The sequence below is a fragment of the Coccinella septempunctata genome, chromosome 1 (assembly GCF_907165205.1).
Source record: "Coccinella septempunctata chromosome 1, icCocSept1.1, whole genome shotgun sequence".
NCBI classification, from domain to species: domain Eukaryota; kingdom Metazoa; phylum Arthropoda; class Insecta; order Coleoptera; family Coccinellidae; genus Coccinella; species Coccinella septempunctata.
Genome location: NC_058189.1, coordinates 64,927,675 through 64,948,556, shown reverse-complemented (window position 1 = coordinate 64,948,556; position 20,882 = coordinate 64,927,675). Strand labels below are relative to the sequence as shown.

At 38.0% G+C, this 20,882-nt stretch overlaps 3 protein-coding genes across 8 annotated transcripts; 1 reads left to right on the top strand and 2 right to left on the bottom strand.

Annotated features, from left to right (window-relative positions):
• The first annotated feature begins 830 nt into the window (after nt 1-830).
• Nucleotides 831-17,914, top strand: LOC123312460 (transcription initiation factor TFIID subunit 1). 4 transcript variants are annotated; one of them, XM_044896930.1, is made up of 30 exons: nt 831-1,056; nt 1,182-1,282; nt 1,342-1,406; nt 1,463-1,663; nt 1,752-1,973; nt 2,071-2,265; nt 2,539-2,831; nt 2,885-3,108; nt 3,168-3,327; nt 3,390-3,630; nt 4,772-4,906; nt 4,978-5,144; nt 5,213-5,390; nt 5,446-5,587; nt 7,218-7,348; nt 7,409-7,630; nt 8,173-8,298; nt 8,353-8,658; nt 10,397-10,535; nt 10,591-10,893; nt 10,951-11,098; nt 12,670-12,841; nt 13,473-13,715; nt 13,779-13,923; nt 15,477-15,770; nt 15,822-15,964; nt 16,049-16,177; nt 17,049-17,214; nt 17,324-17,539; nt 17,644-17,914. In XM_044896930.1, the coding sequence occupies exons 1-30, from the start codon at nt 920-922 to the stop codon at nt 17,841-17,843; spliced, it is 5,544 nt and encodes a 1,847-aa protein (XP_044752865.1). In that variant the 5' UTR covers nt 831-919; the 3' UTR covers nt 17,844-17,914. The 4 variants fall into 4 exon arrangements, with proteins under 4 accessions (XP_044752865.1, XP_044752856.1, XP_044752850.1 ...); XM_044896921.1 differs by having other exon boundaries at nt 1,345-1,406; nt 10,591-11,098; XM_044896915.1 differs by having other exon boundaries at nt 2,542-2,831; nt 10,591-11,098.
• On the bottom strand, nt 17,862-19,098 carry LOC123312487 (telomere length and silencing protein 1 homolog). Of its 3 annotated transcripts, none has more exons than XM_044896950.1 (4): nt 18,888-19,098; nt 18,717-18,831; nt 18,165-18,660; nt 17,862-18,110 (listed from the first exon to the last, which is right to left on the bottom strand). In XM_044896950.1, exons 1-4 carry the CDS (start codon nt 18,986-18,988, stop codon nt 17,962-17,964), a joined length of 861 nt encoding a protein of 286 aa, XP_044752885.1. In that variant the 5' UTR covers nt 18,989-19,098; the 3' UTR covers nt 17,862-17,961. The 3 variants fall into 3 exon arrangements, with proteins under 3 accessions (XP_044752885.1, XP_044752893.1, XP_044752876.1); XM_044896958.1 differs by having other exon boundaries at nt 18,893-19,039; XM_044896941.1 differs by having other exon boundaries at nt 17,862-18,660.
• A 234-nt stretch (nt 19,099-19,332) lies between these two features.
• Nucleotides 19,333-20,714, bottom strand: LOC123312787 (epimerase family protein SDR39U1). The gene is made up of 4 exons (XM_044897280.1): nt 20,527-20,714; nt 20,162-20,470; nt 19,739-20,106; nt 19,333-19,686 (listed from the first exon to the last, which is right to left on the bottom strand). The coding sequence occupies exons 1-4, from the start codon at nt 20,552-20,554 to the stop codon at nt 19,483-19,485; spliced, it is 909 nt and encodes a 302-aa protein (XP_044753215.1). The 5' UTR covers nt 20,555-20,714; the 3' UTR covers nt 19,333-19,482.
• Nucleotides 20,715-20,882: the final 168 nt, after the last annotated feature.

The window sequence follows — 20,882 nt, the reverse complement described above, 5'->3', positions numbered from 1 at the left end:
CAATTGGTTAACTGTCGAATTGTTTACCATCCGATTTTGGGGGTTTAACCAAGGTTTAGGCCAGGATTCACAAAATACATGTATATAAAATCAGAGAGCATGGTATAAATTAACCTAAATTAAGATATATCCATCATATGATGAATGTTATAAATCATAAATGAATAGAAAAAAGTGTAAATGAATAACACAAAAGGGAGAATCTGCTTGAATTTAACTCAACGGAAGATAAAATTTTTTTAGAACTCGTTGAATTGGAAATAGATCCAAAGGCAAAACAGAATTTTCGAATTTCTCAATATTTATTTATCAAGATAAAAGGGTTCACATTGTTCATAATATAAATAATATTTGCTGCATCCCACATTTTAATGAATATTTGTTTATGTTGCCGAGTGTTATTTTTGTTTTCCTCAATAAGTATATACATGATAATTTTTGCAATAATATCTATAATAATCCATCTTCTCCTTCTTCTTCGATTATCCGAATGTCTAAGGACAACAATTAGTCCGGATAATGGAGTTTTCACTGTACGTTAATGCTCGTTGCTAGGAAACTACACAAAACCATAGACAAACTACACAAAATGGAAGTTTACTTAACTACTTCCAGATTTTCGATGTTACGGAAATGGACTTAACCTTCTTTGGTAGGTTAACCATTGGTCTCATAACCGGTTGGTTAACCAACTGAGTTACAACCCACCCTCAAAGAAGATTTTCCACCACAGAATATACACACAGACATGGGTCTATTCAGGAAGAGAAGAAGATTTATTTCCTTCCATGGTTTGCTCAGAACCATAGACGAATAAGATGTCTAAAATAAGGGTTATGTTTATTTATTACAGTCAAATTTTGTCAACACGAAATTAATACTAATAATTAGAAGTTTATTTCCTTGATAAAGAATTATTATGGCAGACAGTGATGAGGATAACAATGATTCTTTGAATCTTACAGGTTTTTTATTTGGTAATATTGATGAAAGTGGACAACTTGAAAGTGATATTCTAGATTCAGAATCACAAAAATACCTTTCTTCACTTGGAAAGTAAGTGTATTATACATATTATAGGATAACGTTTGCTTCTTCCTACTTCTTGAATTCTGCATCCATATTTTTGTTTATTTCTGCGGATTATCAATACATACTTACCATACCGAGAAAAATTTCAGGCTTGGATTGGGTTCTTTCTTGGAAGAAGTATTCAATGAAAATGACCCATCAGAACAAGAAAATTCATTTGAAAATGAAACAAGTAATGATTATGATGAAGGTAATATGATTTAATTATATCATTATGCATTATTTTACTCACATCCCTGTTTATTCTAGAAGAATGTAAATCTCCATCTGCCATAGACTTTTCAGACATCAATGAATTAGCAGAAGAGAATGAGGTGAGTCTATTTTGAATATGAACATGAATTCCTGATGTTCAACTGAGTCATTTCAGATTGAAGGTAATTTAGATGTAAAAAAGGAATCTAATGATGAATTCCTTATGCCGCCTCCTCCAGCTCCAAACGAATCAAATACATCAGATTCTTCTGAAGCAGATAAAAAAAAGCTTGAGACGCCTCTTGCTGCTATGATGCCATCGAAATATATCGATGTTGATGTTAGAGAACTTTTTCCTGATTTCAGGCATGGGAAGGTGAGATAGATATTTTAAGAGCAATAAATATAAAAAAAAAAAACATTACTGTTGTTCTTGTACTGATGCTGCATTTTTCTTATTCTAGGTACTGAGATTCTCCAGATTATTTGGACCCGGTAAACCAAGTAGTTTACCTAATTTATGGAAAAATGTTAGAAAAAAACGCTTGAAAAGAAGGAATAGGGAATTGAACCAACAGCAGAATGATTCAGATTCCAACTCCGACGAGGAGAAGCCGAACAAAAGGGGCTGGTTTATTGAATATGGACCTGAACCTGCACCAGAACAGTGTAAAAGTGACGATGAAGTGAGTTGCTCTCTCTAAATAATTTTCAACTGCGGTTTTGTTAAAACAATGTGAAAAAGGTGCAAAATTTAATTTTTCCCAATTAATTCAATTTAAGGAGAAATTCCTAAAACCAGTTGAGCAAAATAAGGTTGACGAAAAGCAAGAAACCCAAGCGAAAGATGACACGGGTCCTAAAGCAGCCGACTGGAGATTCGGACCGGCTCAGATGTGGTACGACATGCTAGAAGTTCCAGAAAATGCGGAAAATTTCGATTACGGTTTCAAAGTGCATAATAAGCCGGTGCAACAGGTGAGTCGTTGGATTTATCTTGGTTTGAGGCTGTCCTTAATCTAGAGTGCTGCAAGTAAAAGGCAATTGAATCTCCCTCTGTGACCACACAATACTCTTTCCATTTCCAGGATTAGTGTGCACTAGAAGGCTCATTGTCCATTCTAGTTTTAACTTTTTCAACTCAGGAAAAAGTTCTAGCCACATTTTAGGCATTTTAATATGAAGTAAACGAAGGAGGATTACCTGACTACTTGTCAATTTGAAAATTGTTGATTATCTCTTTCTCTCTAGCAGAAGGAGCAGGATACGCAGCCGGAAGAGCCCAAAGAAGGCGACGATTTCCCCGACGATGCATTTCTCATGGTCACGCAGCTCCATTGGGAAGACGACGTCGTGTGGGACGGAAACGACATAAAGCACAAAGTGCTCCAGAAGCTCAATTCCAAGACGAACGCGGCCGGCTGGGTGCCCAGTAGCGGCAACAGGACCGCGCAGGCGTTCAGCCAGCCCGGCAAGGCGATGAGCGGCACCACGGTGCGCATGCCCCCTGCCGCCCTGCCCGTCATGAAACCGAAAACGCCAATGTGAGTTTCCTTCGCAGGAAAACGTTACGTGATTTAAAAAAATCCGCTTTCAGAGGTCTCATGAACAAACCGAAGGACGATGTGGATGACACTTGGTACTCGATCTTCCCCGTCGAAAACGAGGATCTCGTTTACGGAAGATGGGAGGACGACGTTATTTGGGACGCTGAAAATATGTCCTCTGTACCGAAACCGTCGATATTGACCTTGGACCCCAACGATGAGAACATCATATTGGGTATTCCTGATGATATAGATCCTTCGAAACAGGTAGCAGGTCTGTTTTTCCCGACAGCTTCTAAATATCTTCTCTACGGGATTTTTCGAATTTTTCAGGTCAAGCTACTCCGGTTAAGGTTAAGATTCCTCATCCGCATGTTAAAAAATCCAAGATCCTTCTCGGTAAGGCGGGCGTGATCAACGTGCTGCAGGAAGATACGCCGCCACCGCCCCCGAAGTCGCCAGATCGAGATCCCTTCAATATCTCCAACGATGTGTAAGTTGAAATTTAACTCCCCACTGAAATCTTGAATTTCAACAACGCTGATAAACTTTCAGGTATTACATGCCACGGTCATCGGAAACTACGCTACGGATGAAGGTCGGAAGCGCTAATTTGATACAGCATTCGACTCCAGTGGTCGAGCTTAGGGCTCCTTTCATTCAAACCCATATGGGCGAGATAAGACTGAGGAATTTCCACCGGCCGCCGATGAAGAAATTCTCACAAGGACCCCTCTGCAGACCCGGTCCTCATCCGGTGTCTCCGCTGGTGGACCATATCCAGAAGATGGCTAGGGTGAGTGTTGTGTTTACAAGACGAACCCTTGTGTCAATAAACGTCAGCTCCTCTGGAGCTTAAAGGCCACCTTAATTTTTTTTTCGGATAAAAATGATCAAGAAATGTGTTTCGGAGGATGCAGATTCAGAATACGTTCAAAATTCATGTGGATATTTCTGCAGGATTACCCTTGTGCAGGATGTTAAGAAAGCCTACTAATTTTCACGGAATTCGGAAAAAAGGTTTTTGAGTTATTCGAATTTTTCGAGAATATTTTGAATTTACCAATGGGATATTTTGCTTCTCAGGTACGGAGATTTTTCGAACGAATTCATTTCAGGTTAGGAAATGTTCTTTCTGCGAAAAAATCGCCTAATTATACAGGGTGAGTCTTTGACTTGTACAAACATTCAACAGTAGATTCTTGAGGTCAAAAGAAACACTCTTTTACCATACCAAAAAACAAATTACCTTCAGAATAACTAGCTAAATCTGACACTTCACATCTGTGGATCTTTTAAACAGAGTTGTATTCAGCCAAAGTACCCAATTTTTTAAATTTCACAGATACTTTTTTATTTTTGAACATCAAATTACTCGAAAACGGCGCATTATACGAGAAAATGTGAAGAATACATTCATTTTACAAAACGTTCAAATATTCATTAGATAGCGTCCAACTTAGTTTCAAGAGTTGGTTTCTTTGAAGTTCTGGTATTTTTATGGTATGTAATGGTCATAATGAGAAAACTGGAACACATGAGTGATATCTTGTGTTCGAAAAAGATTAATCAAATAAATAAAAAAAAAATTCCGAAATTTATTTTATTCGATAAAACCGTTTGTGAGGTAGAACTAAAAATAACATTTTTTTATGGTTTTTCAACAGCCTGTATCTTTTAAACCGAGCCGATTCGGAAAAAATGGTTGAAGAAGAAAGTGTTTCTACGACATCAATAATCTACGGTTAAAAATATTTGTACGAGTCAAAGACTCACCCTGTATATGAAAGCGGTAATTTGGGGTTTGCTGAAGAGAAGTTTATATTTTTGAACGGTTGTTGCCAGTTTATTCACCAAACTTATTAATCATTAGAGAGATTGGACAAAATAGCGTACATTTTGAAGGGGCAGTTTTTGAATTCCCTATTTGGTTTCAGCAAAGGGAATCGGAAAGAATGGCATCTGGTGGAGGTGACGTATTCTTCATGAGGACACCCGAAGATTTATCAGGGAAGGACGGTGATCTCATATTGATTGAATTCTGCGAAGAACATCCACCACTGATGAACCAGGTAATTTTTGAAAAATCCCCTGATTATAATTTCATCTTCTTAAATATTCATCGTCGAATCTTTCCACCCAGGTTGGAATGTGTTCGAAAATCAAAAATTACTACAAGAGAACGGCTGGAAAGGATAATGGTCCCACGAATTATAAATATGGAGAGATGGCCTACGCCCATACATCCCCTTTCTTGGGGATATTGCATCCTGGCCAAACTATACAGGCCTGCGAAAACAATATGTACAGGTGGGTCAATGTAATATAATTCTTACGATCACTCGTAACTTTCTATAATGAAACCCTTTTTCTTTCAGAGCTCCCATCTACGAACACGCCATTCCACAGACGGATTTCTTAATAATAAGAACGCGTCAAGCTTACTATATCCGGGTTATAGATGCGCTCTTCGTAGCTGGACAGCAGTGCCCTCTGTACGAAGTGCCTGGTCCTAATTCAAAACGTGCCAATAACTTTGTCAGGGACTTTCTTCAAGTAAATATCCTCTGTCTCCTTTTTCCTCGCGAGTTTTTCTAATTCTGTTTTGTAGGTTTTCATTTATCGTCTGTTTTGGAAAAGTCGTGATAATCCCAGAAAGATCAGGATGGATGAAATTAAGAAAGCATTTCCGTTTCATTCAGAGAGCAGCATAAGGAAGAGGCTTAAACTTTGCGCGGATTTCAAGAGGACCGGTAAGTGACGATTAAAACTTTTATGAACTGCTCCACGTGAGTTAGGAATACTGACTTAAAATGCAAAAAAAAAATAGTTAAAATAAGATTTTTGTGATGAAAATTCATATTAATATGATTTCAAGTTGCAAATTAATTTTAGCCTGTAGGTCTGCAGCGTATACAGGGTGGTTAAGAAAAATCGAGTAAAATAACGAAATTTTATGCCCAGAGAATTCAAGCATTTTAAGACTATCAATACAATGTATGGCCTCCACGGGCATCAATAACAGCTTGACATCTTCTTTGCATACTACACACGAGGTTGTTGAACATTTCTTGAGGAATTTGGTTCCATAAACGGGGCAGAAGCTCTCTCAGATCATTTAAGGATCGGGGGTAGGTTGATGATCATCTAATCTTCTTTGGAGCATATCCCATGCATGTTCTATGCAATTCAAATCTGGTGAGTGCGGAGGTATTGGTAAATGTGGAATACCAAGCTCCTCGCGCGCATTCTCAACTATGGCTGCACGGTGAGGTCTAGCGTTATCGTCTAGAAAAAGAAGTTTCACCAATAGCAGCGTGAAAATTTGGCACAACATTGTCAATGACATGCTCCCTATGGTGTAAGGCGGTCATTTTCCTAGGACAAATGTGTAGATCTGTGCGCTTGTTGAAACATATCCCGGCCCATACCATAACACTACCCCCTCGGAATGGATGGACTTCTTGGACATAACGAGTATTACGGGGTATGCGTGGGATTGTCCATACCCTTATTCTTCGAGAATCTGAAAATCGTCCATATCTGGATTCATCAGTGAAAAGGACACTACGCCATTAATCGTTCCAATTGATATGTTGCCTTGCCCATTCCAGTCTTTGACGCTTATGGTCACGTGTTAATGGAACTCCTCTTAATGGACGTCTAGAACCTAGATTCACCTCTCTCAAACGTCGTCTGATGGTTTCGATGGAAACTTGGACCTCATCTGCATTTTGAAGAGTATTCCGTAGCATTCTACACGTAGATGTAGGGTTTCTTCTCGCCGAAACGGTGATGAAACGATCCTGAGCAGGTGTTGTTTTTCGTCGCCCACCAAGCCTTAGCCTTTCCAACACGGAACCTGTCTCCCTGAACCTATTCCATAGTCTAGACATCACACTTTGGCTGACTTGAAGCCTTTCCGCTACAACAACCTGAGTTAGGCCACCCTGTAGCATTCCGATAGCCCTGTTAGCCTCAGCGTTTGTTAATTTACGTCTTGGCATTTTCAGAAAACTCGTTTCAAATCGAAGCCGTTGATAAACTGGCTTCATTTCAAAATAAGAACATTCATGAACATACGCAAAGAACCAAACTTCAGAAAAAAGGCGACCAGATTGACGAAATGTCTCATACTGATTTTTATTAGATCGATTCAAGTTGCTATTGAGTTTTAAATGATTTTACAGCGATTTTCTCGAAGATCACATACTTTTAAAAACGATAGAATACGATATCCCTAACTCTTGTGGAGCAGTTTATTTTAGATCATTGAAAGTCTTGGTGTTTTGCTACTTATCGACTTTAGCTGTTCAGCCCTGATTTCCTGATACCAGCTCATAGCTCAACGTAATTGTGGAATGAAAACTTAAAATATTTCAGGAATGGATTCCAACTATTGGGTTATAAAACCCGAATTCAGATTACCAACAGAAGAAGAGATTCGTGCCATGGTATCACCTGAACAGTGCTGTTCCTATTTCAGTATGGTCGCCGCTGAGCAGAGATTGAAAGTGAGTCTTCGATTCCCGGATAATCCGAAAAAATAAGGATATACATTGATTTTTTTTTAGGATGCAGGTTATGGAGAGAAATCTCTCTTCACACCGGCCGAAGACGACGATGAAGAGATGCAACTGAAAATGGATGATGAAGTGAAGGTCGCTCCTTGGAATACGACCAGGGCGTACATCCAGGCCATGAAAGGCAAGTGTTTGCTTCAGTTGACGGGACCGGCTGATCCGACAGGCTGCGGAGAGGGTTTCAGTTACGTCAGGGTCCCCAACAAACCAACAGTGAGTCCTTTATTGTGTACATGCTACAGGTCGCTAATTTGAAGCTATAGGGCTGGATTTTGGCAGGATTACTAGGATACGCGGCGTTCAGAGGCCTCTTGAGGAAATCGAAGGAACGGTTTTTGAGTAATTTGAATTTTTCAAAAAAATTGTTTTGGGCACGCTACAGTTCGCAATTTTGAATATACCGATGTGGAATTACGCACTCATCTCAATTGCGACGAAGCCTATTGATTTTGGTCGAAATCGATCAAGCTGTTTTGGAGTTTTCTGAAATTTACCGAATTTTCGGGTCCCTTTTTAGAAATTTTCAGGTTATGAAGGAGGAAATTGCTTTTCTTTTCTTTAGAGTTGATACTTAGTTTTTTGCTTTTATCGAGGAAAGGAGAAAATTTGGCGAGTTTTTATGAGCTCGTGAAGCTCCTTGCATCTGGCGCGTGTAAATCCTCTAGGTCGAAGGCAGGTTCATTGAATATACCGATCTTCTGATCCACTTAGAAGGTAGATCAACTTTTCATATCGTTAAATAACAATTTTTTCAGCAAAGCAAAGAAGAACAAGAATCTCAGCCCAAAAGAACAGTAACAGGAACTGATGCCGATTTGAGACGTTTGTCTCTGAACAATGCCAAAGCTTTATTGAGAAAGTTTGGAGTCCCGGAGGAGGATGTGAGTATATTTATTTGTTAACGATGAGACACTCATTAATCGAAATTCCAACAGATCGAAAAACTGTCGCGTTGGGAGGTAATAGATGTGGTGAGAACCCTATCGACGGAGAAGGCCAAAGCTGGCGAAGAAGGAATGGACAAATTTTCTCGGGGTAATCGTTTTTCGATCGCCGAGCACCAAGAGAGATACAAGGAAGAGTGTCAACGCATATTCGACCTCCAGAACAAAGTGTTAGCCAGCGCCGAAGTACTGAGTACGGATGAAGGTGAAAGTTCCGATGAGGACAGCGATGAAGACATCGAGGAAATGGGTAAAAACTTGGAAAACATGTTAGCCAACAAGAAAACTAGTACGCAGGTGAGTTTCTCCCAAAATATTGAAGAAAGACACTATTTAACCTATGATCGGTTAAACTGTATGTTATGAAATTGTTTTTGTTGCATTTGTCTTCGTTCCGGTTATTACAAAATTGGAAAATTGTATGAAATACACACAAAAAAATTAACGCACATTCTGAAAATCTCAATTTTAATGAAAGTTAACTCTACATTGACTTTATAACTTATTTTTTATGTTCCCTCGGGAAGGTTTTGAACGAAACAAGACACATTAAATGGAAAAAAATTCAGGATTTCACCGAATCTTATGTGAAAGAAGAGAAATGAACAATTTTCAAAATACTGAAATGCTGATAAGTGATTTAATACTTGGTATTTCCACCCCTTGCGTTAATTACAGCTCGGCAACGACGGTTCATACTCAAAATGAGTGATCTTAAAATGTTCTGATCTAATCCTTCCCAGATTTCTCCGAGTTGGATTCCTAAGTCTTTAAGAGTAGCTGGATGATTTTCTGAACTTCTCAGCCTTCTATTGAGGTTGTCCCAAACCTGCTCAAACGGATTGATTTGGACTTCTTGCTGGCCATTCCATTCGAGAGACTTCGACCTCTTCAAGGTACTCCTGAACGATGCGCGCACGATGGGTCTGGCAATATCGTCCATAAAAATGAAATTTTCACCAATGTGTGGGGCAAATGGCACTACATGCTCTTCAAGAATGTTCCTTATATACTTATCAGCATTCATAGCTCCATTATCAACGACCACTAGGTCTGTGCGAGCAGTCAAAGATATTCCACCCCATACCATAATCGATCCACCCCCGAAACCAGCAGTATTCAGGAAATTGCACTGAGTATATCTTTCATGTGGACATACAAGGGAACGTCGATCACAATGGTAAAGGCAAAATCTAGACTCATCTGTGGAGAGAACTCTTTCCCAATCGGACTCTACCCAATGGATATGCTCTCTCGCAAAATCCAAACGCGCCCTTCGATGGGCTGGGGTAAGAGCTGGGCCTCTTGCCGCGACACGAGGCCTTAAGTCATTTTCTCTGAGGCGATTTCTTATTGTCTGAGTGCTAATTTGCACCTCATGAGTTAGCTCAAGCTGAATTTGAAGGGGGCGAGCGGTTGCAAACCGTTGTCTCAACGAAGAAACTCTCAAGTAACGTTCTTGAATGGCAGTTGTTACACGTGGTCTACCCTGTCCTGGTCTTCGAACATTCATACCTGTCTCCCTGAATCGCTGCAACATTCTGGACACACTTGTATGGGAAACTCCAAACCTTTCTGCAATTCTTGTGTATGTCCACCCTTCTTCTTGCAAAACTACCGCTTGGGCACACTCCTCTTGGGTCAAATTGCGTGTTTCGCGTTGCATAGCGATCGAGTGTAGAAAATCAAACGAAAAAAAAAGTATTGATCACTAGAATTCATCGAGAACAACTGATTTTAGAATGGAGCCAATATATTCAAAATCTGATAATATCATTTTTTTTATTCCTGCTGGGAAAAAACATCTGTATTGAAGAAAACCGTTGAAAGTGGATAACCTATGCATGCATAATTCTGATAAAAATAACTATCATTGAGAACACCTTCAGTTGTAAAATAAATTTGAGATTTCCATATTGTGCGTTAATTTTTTTGCGCAGTGTAATTGGTGATGCAGGAAATCTTTATCCTTCCAACACTTTAATCCAATGTCAATAATTTTCTTCACCCCTTGATGATTTGATAAACTTTCAAGCTTTCCCTCGAAAGAGAAGAGCAAGAAAGACAGGAACTCAGGAAGATGATCTTGGAGGGAGACGAGAAGAATAAGGACAAGTCGCAAAAACGGAAAGATGACGACGATACTCAAGACCAAGGGAATTACGGACAACAAGGTAAGACTGAAGAGTATCTTTAAGGCGAAACATGTTAGACCCCCGGATCTTTCAGGACGCGTGTTGAAGATAATACGAACGTTCAGAGACTTGGACGGGAAGGAGTACACGAGGGTGGAAACGGTGAGGAAGCCCGGGGTCATAGACGCATACGTGAAGATTCGCAGGACCAAAGACGAGGCCTTCATCAGGCAATTCGCAACGCTCGACGAGGCGCAGAAGGAGGAGATGAAGAGAGAGAAGAGGAGGATTCAGGAGCAGCTGAGAAGGATTAAGAGGAATCAGGAGAAAGAGAGGTTGGCCCTTGGTCAGCCCGTGTCGTTGTCTCATTCCGAAAAATCCCACACGAGCAGTAGTGGTATGTTACGTCACGATTTTATTTCTGAATATCAACTACAAAAACTTTATCTTACAGTTATCACAAGTACGCCTTCTATGCCGAGCACCTCGAGTGCTGGAAAGGCTCCAACCTCTACATCTCCATCAAAGTCTAGGAGAAAAACGCGGTTGAAACCGGATTTGAAGCTTAAATGCGGTGCTTGTGGAAATGTTGGTCACATGAGGTAAGGAATTTGTACTAAATATAGTTGGGGAGCCGACGATTCTATATCGGGATTTACTTGAGCGTCGTGGAGACCTAGTGGATTTTGAAGATTAGATGGTAGAAAGAAAGAAAGGTTCTATGATGTATGCACTTTCAGCGGTGGGGAAGGCGTCTGTAGGGTCTCAAAGATGTAAAAAAAAATCGTCAGGTGTACATACTCGAGCGTGTCAGATTAAGATACTGTAGTATATGCTCTACGTGTCTCTGATAATGAATTCATGCTTATCTGAAAGTTTGCGCGGTGGGACTGGCCGTACAGAAGAGTTGAAAATGTTAAAAAAAAATTGTTCCAGCGTGTCAGATTTTTGGAGGATATGTTAATTGGACCCGAAGGAAGCTACTTTTCAAGGGACTGACAATTTGGACGTGACGCAAGGTCACAGTGGTCGTTTGAAAATGTAAAAAACAATCGTTACTTGTACATACTCGAGCGTGTCAGATTTTCATACAGATGGTTAATCTGGGTGTTGTAGACGTGTTGACCCATTAATCTGACACTAATCAGGGTGGGTTTTCTTAATCTGACACTTTGAAGGTGATACAAATCCCTTTTTTTCGAATATTTCCCTCCCTGTACCTCTAATCGTTTTTGTAGTCATTACGAAAGTTGTAGATAATAAAATTCTACACAACTTTTGTCTGAAGCAATTTTGCATACTCTTAACCGTTCTCGAGTTAGAGGGCGATAAGGGCGAGGAGCTTAGCCACACATGCGAAAGGGCAAGGTCAATGTAGAATCCCAGTCTAATCTACAATTGTCAAAATGACAAGGTATTTCTATGAAGACAATTTCGAAATTAGTCACGAAAATTTTAGTGTTGTCTGTGACTGAACCTTAGAATGTACTATTTTCCAACAAGTGAATTTTCGCTTCAGCATGTATCGCTAAAAACCTCGCATTAATCGCCATATATCTCAAAAACGTTTGAACGTAGAAAAAATTGCTCGGGAAAAAATTTGTAGAAAATGTTATGCTCTACAACTTTTATAATGAATACGAAAAAGATTTGAAGCTCAGGGAAGGAGATAATTCAGAAAAACTTATTTTTGTGACCTTTATGGCCAATTTTAATTGTTTCGGCTCGCTGAAACTGTCAGATTATATTTTTTCCGTTATTCTTGAATCATTAGCTTCAAAATAAGAAAAAACGCCACCCCGCTCGAGAATGTACACGTGACGTTTTTTTTTTTGCAACTTTGGCGCCCTCCCACACATTTTCGACACGCTTAAATTGTCAGATTAAGAGAATATACACTTTTCAACATGTAATTAACCACATATATCTTAATCTGACACGCTCGAGTATGTACAATGATCGTTTTTTTTTAACTATTCTGACAGGCTGTTCTAGGCAATTCCCCCTCTAATTTTTGGTAGAGGTACTCTACAGGGTCAAAGGTATGTCCCTTCATATTAATCTGACACGCTCGAGTAAATCCCGAATTTCCCTCTTCGGCTCCCCAACTAATACCTTCAAAAGCAGTTTTTTCCAATTTGTGGTCATAAAAAACTCCATTAATTTATTCTAGGACTAATAAGGCCTGCCCGCTGTATCAACAAACTGCTTCTGGAAATTCTTCCATGAACGTTACAATGGCAGATGATCAGGAAGAAGAAATCGAGAAGATGATGAACACCGACGACGAAGACTTGGTGAATGTAGATGGAACCAAATTGAAATTGTCTGGAAAGATCGTTAGGGTAAAGATTTTTTCAGGTTGTCATAATCGATAATAGGAAATTCTCCTCAATTTGTTTTATCACAGCATATGCAAGTTTAAACTGAATAATTATGAGTTTCATTCATGAATTTTTCAAAAGCACCGCGGAAACTATTCAAAATCATTCTTCAAATATGGGGTTTTGAAATTTAAATCGCTTGGTTTCAAGTTTACGATTTGGCAACAGCCTACTAGAAAATAAAAAGAACAATTGGTTGTTTATGAAATAACAGCTGTTTATTCACAACCATCATAAGGCGCGTACTGACGCGAGCCTCAACAGCAACCGGCCATAAAAATCCCATAAAATTTTACAACCTTCCTCGTTAGTCGCAGATTTCACAGACAGCCATCTTTGTCTTTCTCATCAAGATAGTGTATTTGTTGCCCTTTATTATCAACGCATATTTCAGTCGATGTTGCCAACTTGTGCAATAGAAACGAAACGCTTTAAATTTTAAATACCCATTTTTAAGTACTTAAAATAATTTTTCTTGGGAAACGGTTGAAATGGTTTTTTCAAAACGTAACGTTTCAAAGATATTCCATAAAAAATACTTCAATTTCGTTAGAAGGAGTATTCCCTATTGAATATACTCAATTTTTTCCAGCACGTCGAAGAGATCAAGAGGAAGAGCATGATGCTCAAAATGCCCAAAGACGGGATGGGCTCGAGGAAGAGGAGAAGGGGGGGTAACGATCTTCATTGCGATTATTTAAAGAAACCCAACAAGTCGGCGAACAGACGAAGAACGGATCCGGTGGTCGTGTTGTCCACCATCTTGGAGAGCATACTGAACGAGATGAGAGACATGCCAGACGTTCAGCCGTTTTTGTTCCCGGTCAATGTTAAGGTGAGAGAAATGCTTGATTTTACTTAGGACCAATTATAGTGTTTAAATATCCTCTTCTAACAGGTCGTCCTAGATTATCCCACCATAATCCAACGTCCGATGGACTTGCAAACTATTAGGGAGAACTTGAGGCAAAAGAAATATCAGAGCCGGGAGGAATTTCTGGCAGATGTTAATCAGATTGTGGAGAATTCTACACTCTACAATGGTAAAATTTTCACTATTACCATTTCATTATGTGGCCAATGAATTAAGTTATGAATCGATGTTGCCAACATACACTGCGCAAAAAAATTAACGCACATTATGGAAATCTCAAATTTATTCTATTACTGAAGGTGTTCTCAATGATAATTATTTTTATCAGAATTATGCATGCATATGTTATCCACTTTAAACGGTTTTCTTCAATACATATGTTTTTTCCCAGCAGGAATGAAAAAGATGATATTATCAGATTTTGAATGTATTGGCTCCATTCTGATATCAGTTGTTCTCGATCAATTCTAGTGATCAATAGTTTTTCTTTCGTTTGATTTTCTACACTCGATCGCTATGCAACGCGAAACACGCAATTTGACCCAAGAGGAATGTGCCCAAGCGGTAGTTTCGCGAGAAGAAGGGTGGACATACACAAGAATTGCAGAAAGGTTAGGAGTTTCCCATACAAGTGTGTTCAGAATGTTGCAGCGATTCAGGGAGACAGGTATGAATGTCCGAAGACAACGGTTTGCAACCGCTCGCCTCCTTCAAATTCAGCTTGAGCAAACTCATGAGGTGCAAATTAGCACTCAGAGAATAAGAAATCGCCTCAGAGAATATGATTTAAGGCCTCGTGTCGCGGCCAGAGGCCCAGCTCTTACCCCAGCCCATCGAAGGGCGCGTTTGGATTTTGCGAGAGAGCATATCCATTGGGAAGAGGCCGATTGAGAAAAAGTTCTCTTCACAGATGAGTCTAGATTCTGCCTCTACTATTGTGATCGACTTTTCCTTGTATACAGACGTCCACATGAAAGATATGCTCAGTGCAATTTCCTGAATACTACTGGTTTCGGGGGAGGATCGATTATGGTATGGGGTGGAATATCTTTGACTGCTCGCATGGTCGTTGATAATGGAGCTATGAATGCTGATAAGTATATAAGGAACATTCTTGAAGAGCCTGTAGTGCCATTTGCCCCATACATTGGTGAAAATTTCATTTTTATGGACGATAATGCCAGACCCCATCGTGCGCGCATCGTTCAGGAGTACCTTGAAGAGGTTGAAGTCTCTCGAATGGAATGGCCAGCAAGAAGTCCAGATCTCAATCCGATTGAGCAGGTTTGGGACAACCTCAATAGAAGGCTGAGAAGTTGAGAAAATCATCCAGCTACTCTTAATGACTTAAGAATCCAACTCGCAGAAATCTGGGAAGGATTAGATCAGAACATTTTGAGATCACTCATTTTGAGTATGAACCGTCGTTGCCGAGCTGTAATTAACGCAAGGGGTGGAAATACCAAGTATTAAATCACTTATCAGCATTTCAGTATTTTGAAAATTGTTCATTTCTCTTCTTTCACATAAGATTCGGTGAAATCCTGAACTTTTCTTCCATTTAATGTGTCTTGTTTCGTTGAAAACCTTCCCGAGAGAACATAAAAAATAAGTTATAAAGTCAATGTAGAGTTAACTTTCATTAAAATTGAGATTTTCAGAATGTGCGTTAATTTTTTTGCGCAGTGTATTTAAAATGCCCACATTTCCTTTTTATTTCAGGTCCGACTAGCAGTCTTACGATAACAGCTCAACGAATGTTGAACAAGTGTCTAGAGCGATTGACCGAAAAGGAAGATCGGCTGATGAGGCTGGAGAAGGCTATAAATCCCCTACTCGATGACAACGATCAAGTAGCTTTGACCTTCATCCTTGACAACGTACTGACTACCAAGTTGAAAACATTTGGAGACGCTTGGCCCTTCTTGAAACCAGTGAATAAGAAGTGTGTTAAGGATTATTACACCATTGTCAAGAAACCTATGGATCTGGAAACCATCGGGAAGAAAGTTTCTGGTAATACAAATTTGAACTTGGGGAATTCCCGGATTAACAAAGTTTTTTCAGCTCATAAGTATCATAGCAGATATGAATTCCTGGACGATGTACAGCAGATTTTGGAAAATTGTATATTGTATAACGGTAAAGAATCGACTTTCACCAGACAGGCGGAGGATCTTGTAAAACTTTGCAGGCTTGCTCTGGAAGAGGTGAGTTCAAAAACGGAAATCTTTCAGTTTTTAATAACAAGGGTAAATATTGAAATTATAATTGATTCCGAATCTTTGTTTCAGTTTAATGAGCACCTCAGCCAATTGGAAAGTAAAATATCTTTGGTGAAAGAGAAGGCATATCAAGAAGATGATCAAGCATGGCTTGGTACTGAAGAGGAGAATTTCACCATCACCGAACCAGATAGAATGGTAAATATGCAATGTCTTGCAATAAAAATCAAGTTAAATTGGCAAAAATGATTAGGTTGTAAGGAACTTTCATTGGAATATCAGATTTTCAATATTCTACAAAAGAGCGGAGCAGCAGAAAAAAATATTTAAATTGCTAATTTGAACTGACAATTGTACATAATTGTCAGTTTGAACTAATAATTATACAAAGTAATTGTCAGTTCAAGTTGGAAATTTAACATAATTGTGAGTTCAAACTAGCTATTACTTATGTATGATTGTCAGTTAGAACTGACAACTATACAAAATTATTGTCTGTTGAAACTGACAATTACATATACTTAATGCCTAGTTTGAACAGACAATTATGTATAATTCACAGTTAAAACTGACAATTATGTATGATTGCCAGTTAAAACTGACAATTATACTGTATAATTGTCAGTTAGAACTGGCAACTATACAAAGTTATTGCCTGTTTGAGCTGACAATTACACATACTTAATGCCTAGTTTGAACTGACAATTATGTATAATTGCCAGTTAAAACTGACAATTATGTATATTGCCAGTTAGAACTGACAATTGTGCATGATTGCCTGTTAAAACTGACAATTATACTGTATAATTTCAGTTAGAACTGGCAACTATACAAAGTTATTGCCTGTTTAAACTAACAAGTATACATAACTAATGGCCACTTTGAACTGATAATTATGTATAATTGCCATTATTGTCAACTGACAATTATGTATAATTATCAGTTTGACTGGCAATTATACTGTATAACTGTCAGTTTGAACTGGCAATTGTGTATAATTGTCAGTTCAAATTGTCAAATATGACATATCTGTACTTGGTAAATTTTTCTTTATAAATTAATTTTTCAGAGTCAAATGAGTTCACCCGAGGGTGGATCATTTGCGATCAAATCTTCCATGGATGAGATGGACTATGTGGACGTTGAAGGCGAACATCCGTCTGATTTTGCAAGCCCATCTTCTAAAGAAAGAGCAAGGAAGAAGGTCAAGAAAGAGTCTGCAACTCTGGAGGAAGGTAATGAATCGATGAAAAAAATTCAGTTAGACTCGATTTGTTTGTTTTATTTCGAACGATTTGAGGATAGCTTTCACTAGAATTCATCATCATTGTTTGATCTTTCCAGATTTGCAGTTTTCAAGCGAAGAGGAATTGGACGAGGTGCCTCTCCACGAGTTTGAAGATTCGAAAGGTGATTTTCTCATCCCGGCAGAACTACCAATGGACGGTAATGGTGCAGACGATGACAGCCAGCAGGTGGCTGAGGCAATGGTGCAATTGGGCAGTATGGCATACTATCAAAATGAAGGTGAAGTCGGGGATAACATTATGTACAAAGAAGGTAAGACTGTTTATTTATTTGATAATAATTGGAAGGAAATGATTGAATGCAGTGAAAAAATTGGAATAATATTCTGGAGAGTACTTGATTTTTTTTAATTGCAGATGAAAGCATGGATCTTGATCCTAACTACGATCCATCAGATTTTCTGATGTCCGGGTTGCAAAAAACTGCTACCCAGGTAACACCTCAAGATCAGGATCATCTCAAGATCCAGGACGATTTGGCTGTGAGTGATAGCGATGAAGAAATGCCCACACAGGACAATTTGACAGAAGACGATGGTGGTGAATTATGGTTCTAAATAATAAGATACAAGAGATACTTTGATGTTATATATTTTAAATTGACTTTTTAATATAATTATGAAAATTACCATTTTCTTATTTCGGTTTAGTTCCTTCCAACTTTTCACTCCTGTTTCAGTGTCTTCTGAATTGTTTCTTGAATCTTTCGAAATGATAATCATCTGTAGCTTTTTCTTCTTTTTTGGGCTTCTTGCTGTCTGGTTCATCTGTTTGGGGTTTTTCCTTTCTTGGTTTGATTAAAGCAGTCTTCTGTTCTGCATTTGCTGTAATAAATTCATATTCATATTTGAATCTAGATGAATTTAATAAAAACTTACATTTATTATGTTGTACAAAATTCACAGCGATATTTGTTGGAACAAATTGTGATGGCCCATCGTTTTTATTCTGATTCTCCCTTAACAACCTCAACTTTGCCTCTTCTGTGGCTTCTATATTCTTAATTTTAGCTTCAATTCCCAAATCGATTTCAGGAATACCACATAGCATCTGATTAGATAACATCTCTTCAGATTTCTTGGCAGTGGATTCCCGTAAATGTGTTGGTACTGCTTGCAAAGCAGCTTCTTCCGGGGTAGTATATTTATTAGTATTTTGCGTATTTTCCTTGATTTGCTCCGTGGGTTTTTTACTTTTATTCAACTTTTCTTCAATGAACTTCATCATTTCCTCGTCTTCATCTCTTTTATTAGTTTCTACAGAAAACTGAGTTCCAATTCCTGTGTCGTAAGCATCATCAACTTGCTTTATTTTTCCACTTTTCAGCGTATTCATATTTAACAGTCCTCCTGTTTGAATTTTGAATGGATCTTTCTGAAATAAAAAACTATAAATAGAAGCAGTCGATAAATTTTTCAAACAGTACATACATGGATCACTTCTTCCTCTACGGTTACTTTTTTTCCAAGAGCTAGACCAATAACACTAACACCATGAGGTTTTTTTCGTAATTCTTGTAATTCTCTCATCTCACTCAACTTTGAACTATAAAAGATAATATTTCAATAGTCAAGCCAATGAAATGTATTCATTTAAAGCACCTTACTTCTTCTAAGTTGTCCTCATCATCATCATCAATTGAAAGCGGTTGTCTTCTAGGCTTTTTCTTGATTCGTTTGAAAGTTATTGGTTCCTCAGACATTTCGTCAAGCAACTTAGGAAGCGATAAACCTTATAGTTTTATATTGGTAGGTGAATCTAAGATAATCACAATCAAAATAAAAACATTTTTTCTAGGTTATGTTACTTCAGTGTGACAACCAGTCTGATCTTGACAGGGGGCTGGTTCCATTCTCCATTGTTTTTTGTTAAATTAATCTATTCCATAAAACTGATGAAAGCGGACTTCAAAGATGCAGACTCTTGTAGAGAGAATAGAGAATTCTGCTCTTTGCAAGGATTAACAACGTTACCATGAATTATTGATATAAAACAAATTTGAATTCAATAATACAAATATAAACAAGTTGAACACACGAAAAACAGTTAAAATTGCAAAATTGTTTAATTATGTAACTAAAAGTAACAATAGTATTTAATCAATAATAAGTTGTTCATATCACATAGTTTCACCAAATCAGTCAAATCATATTCCAATAATTAACATCAGAAAATACTTTTCAAAGATTTCAAAAATTAATTTATAGGTTTCGCTACAATCTCTTTACAGGCATCTTCTATAGTAGGGAATTTATAAGAAAATCCCATGTCCAATATTCTTTTTGGAAAAACTTTTTGTCCCTTGGTCAACATACTGGCTCTGTCTCTTCCCAACATGATATTCAGTACCAACTCAGGTACTGGAAAAAAACTAGGTCTTTTCATCGCTTTAGCAAAGGCCTAAAACAAAAAATGTTGAACCCTCATAATTGAAAAAATAAATGAAACTTACTTCAGAGAAATCTGAATTACTTATGATTTGAGGAGCCACTCCATTAAGAGTTCCATTCACTTTATCATTTTCAATACAAAATAAGAACATTCTGCAAAGATCCATCATGTGAATCCATGGTAAATACTGTGATCCTGGCATCACAGGTCCTCCTAAACCGAGGAAAAATGGCGTATAGAGTTGTTGTATCATACCTCCATCCCTTTCTAGAACTACACCACTTCGTATATTAACCTGCCTGCATGCATTCTCTTCTAAACGAGCAGCTTTTTCCCAATCTAGACACATTTTCGACAGAAAATCATATCCTTCCACATCTGAATATTCGTTATACTCCTTTTTCAGATCGGGTTTATAGATTCCAACACCTTAAAAAAGCACAGCCAATAAAAGTGGAAGTGCCTATAATTCCTGTATTCCCACCTGAGATTGTAATAAAAACTTTTGGCTTATGGCGAGCATCCATTATAGCATTTGCTAATGCTTTGTTGGTGTTTATTCTAGAGTTATATACATTTTGCTTGAAACCAGGAGACCATCTCTGCTTTATATCCAAAACATTTTGACCAGATACATTCACAACAGCATCAATTTTTTCTGGTAGTCCTTTAGACATTAGATCATTCCAAGAAATATTCAATGGACCAGGCATTCGAGATATAATTTGTATGCCATATCCATGTTTTCGTAAGAACATACAGAGATGAGATCCAATAAAACCAGTTCCACCAGCTAAATATTAACAAATGAATATGAAATCAACAGTAAATTATTATGGTAACACTCACCGACAAGTACGGTTCGTAATTCTGACATAATTTAATTAGAAGGCAAATCTGAAAAACGACGACAAATTATTGCATTGAAATTGAATTATTTATATTTATTTTATTTTTGGTATGAATTTCGAATAATGAACTACTTCGGTAATTTGGCCAAATTTGGGATAACTTTTCTTCAAAGAAAAACAGGGATATATCCTATCTTCAAAATATGAATACACCCTGCTTATGATTAGAGAAATTGAATTGAAATCTAACATTGAGTCTTTGAGGAAATTGAAAAATTTTCAAACCTAATTAGCGCTTCCTTATGGTAGATCATTAGTACAGGAACACCTGTCTCTGCCTGTCAGTCCTGTCAC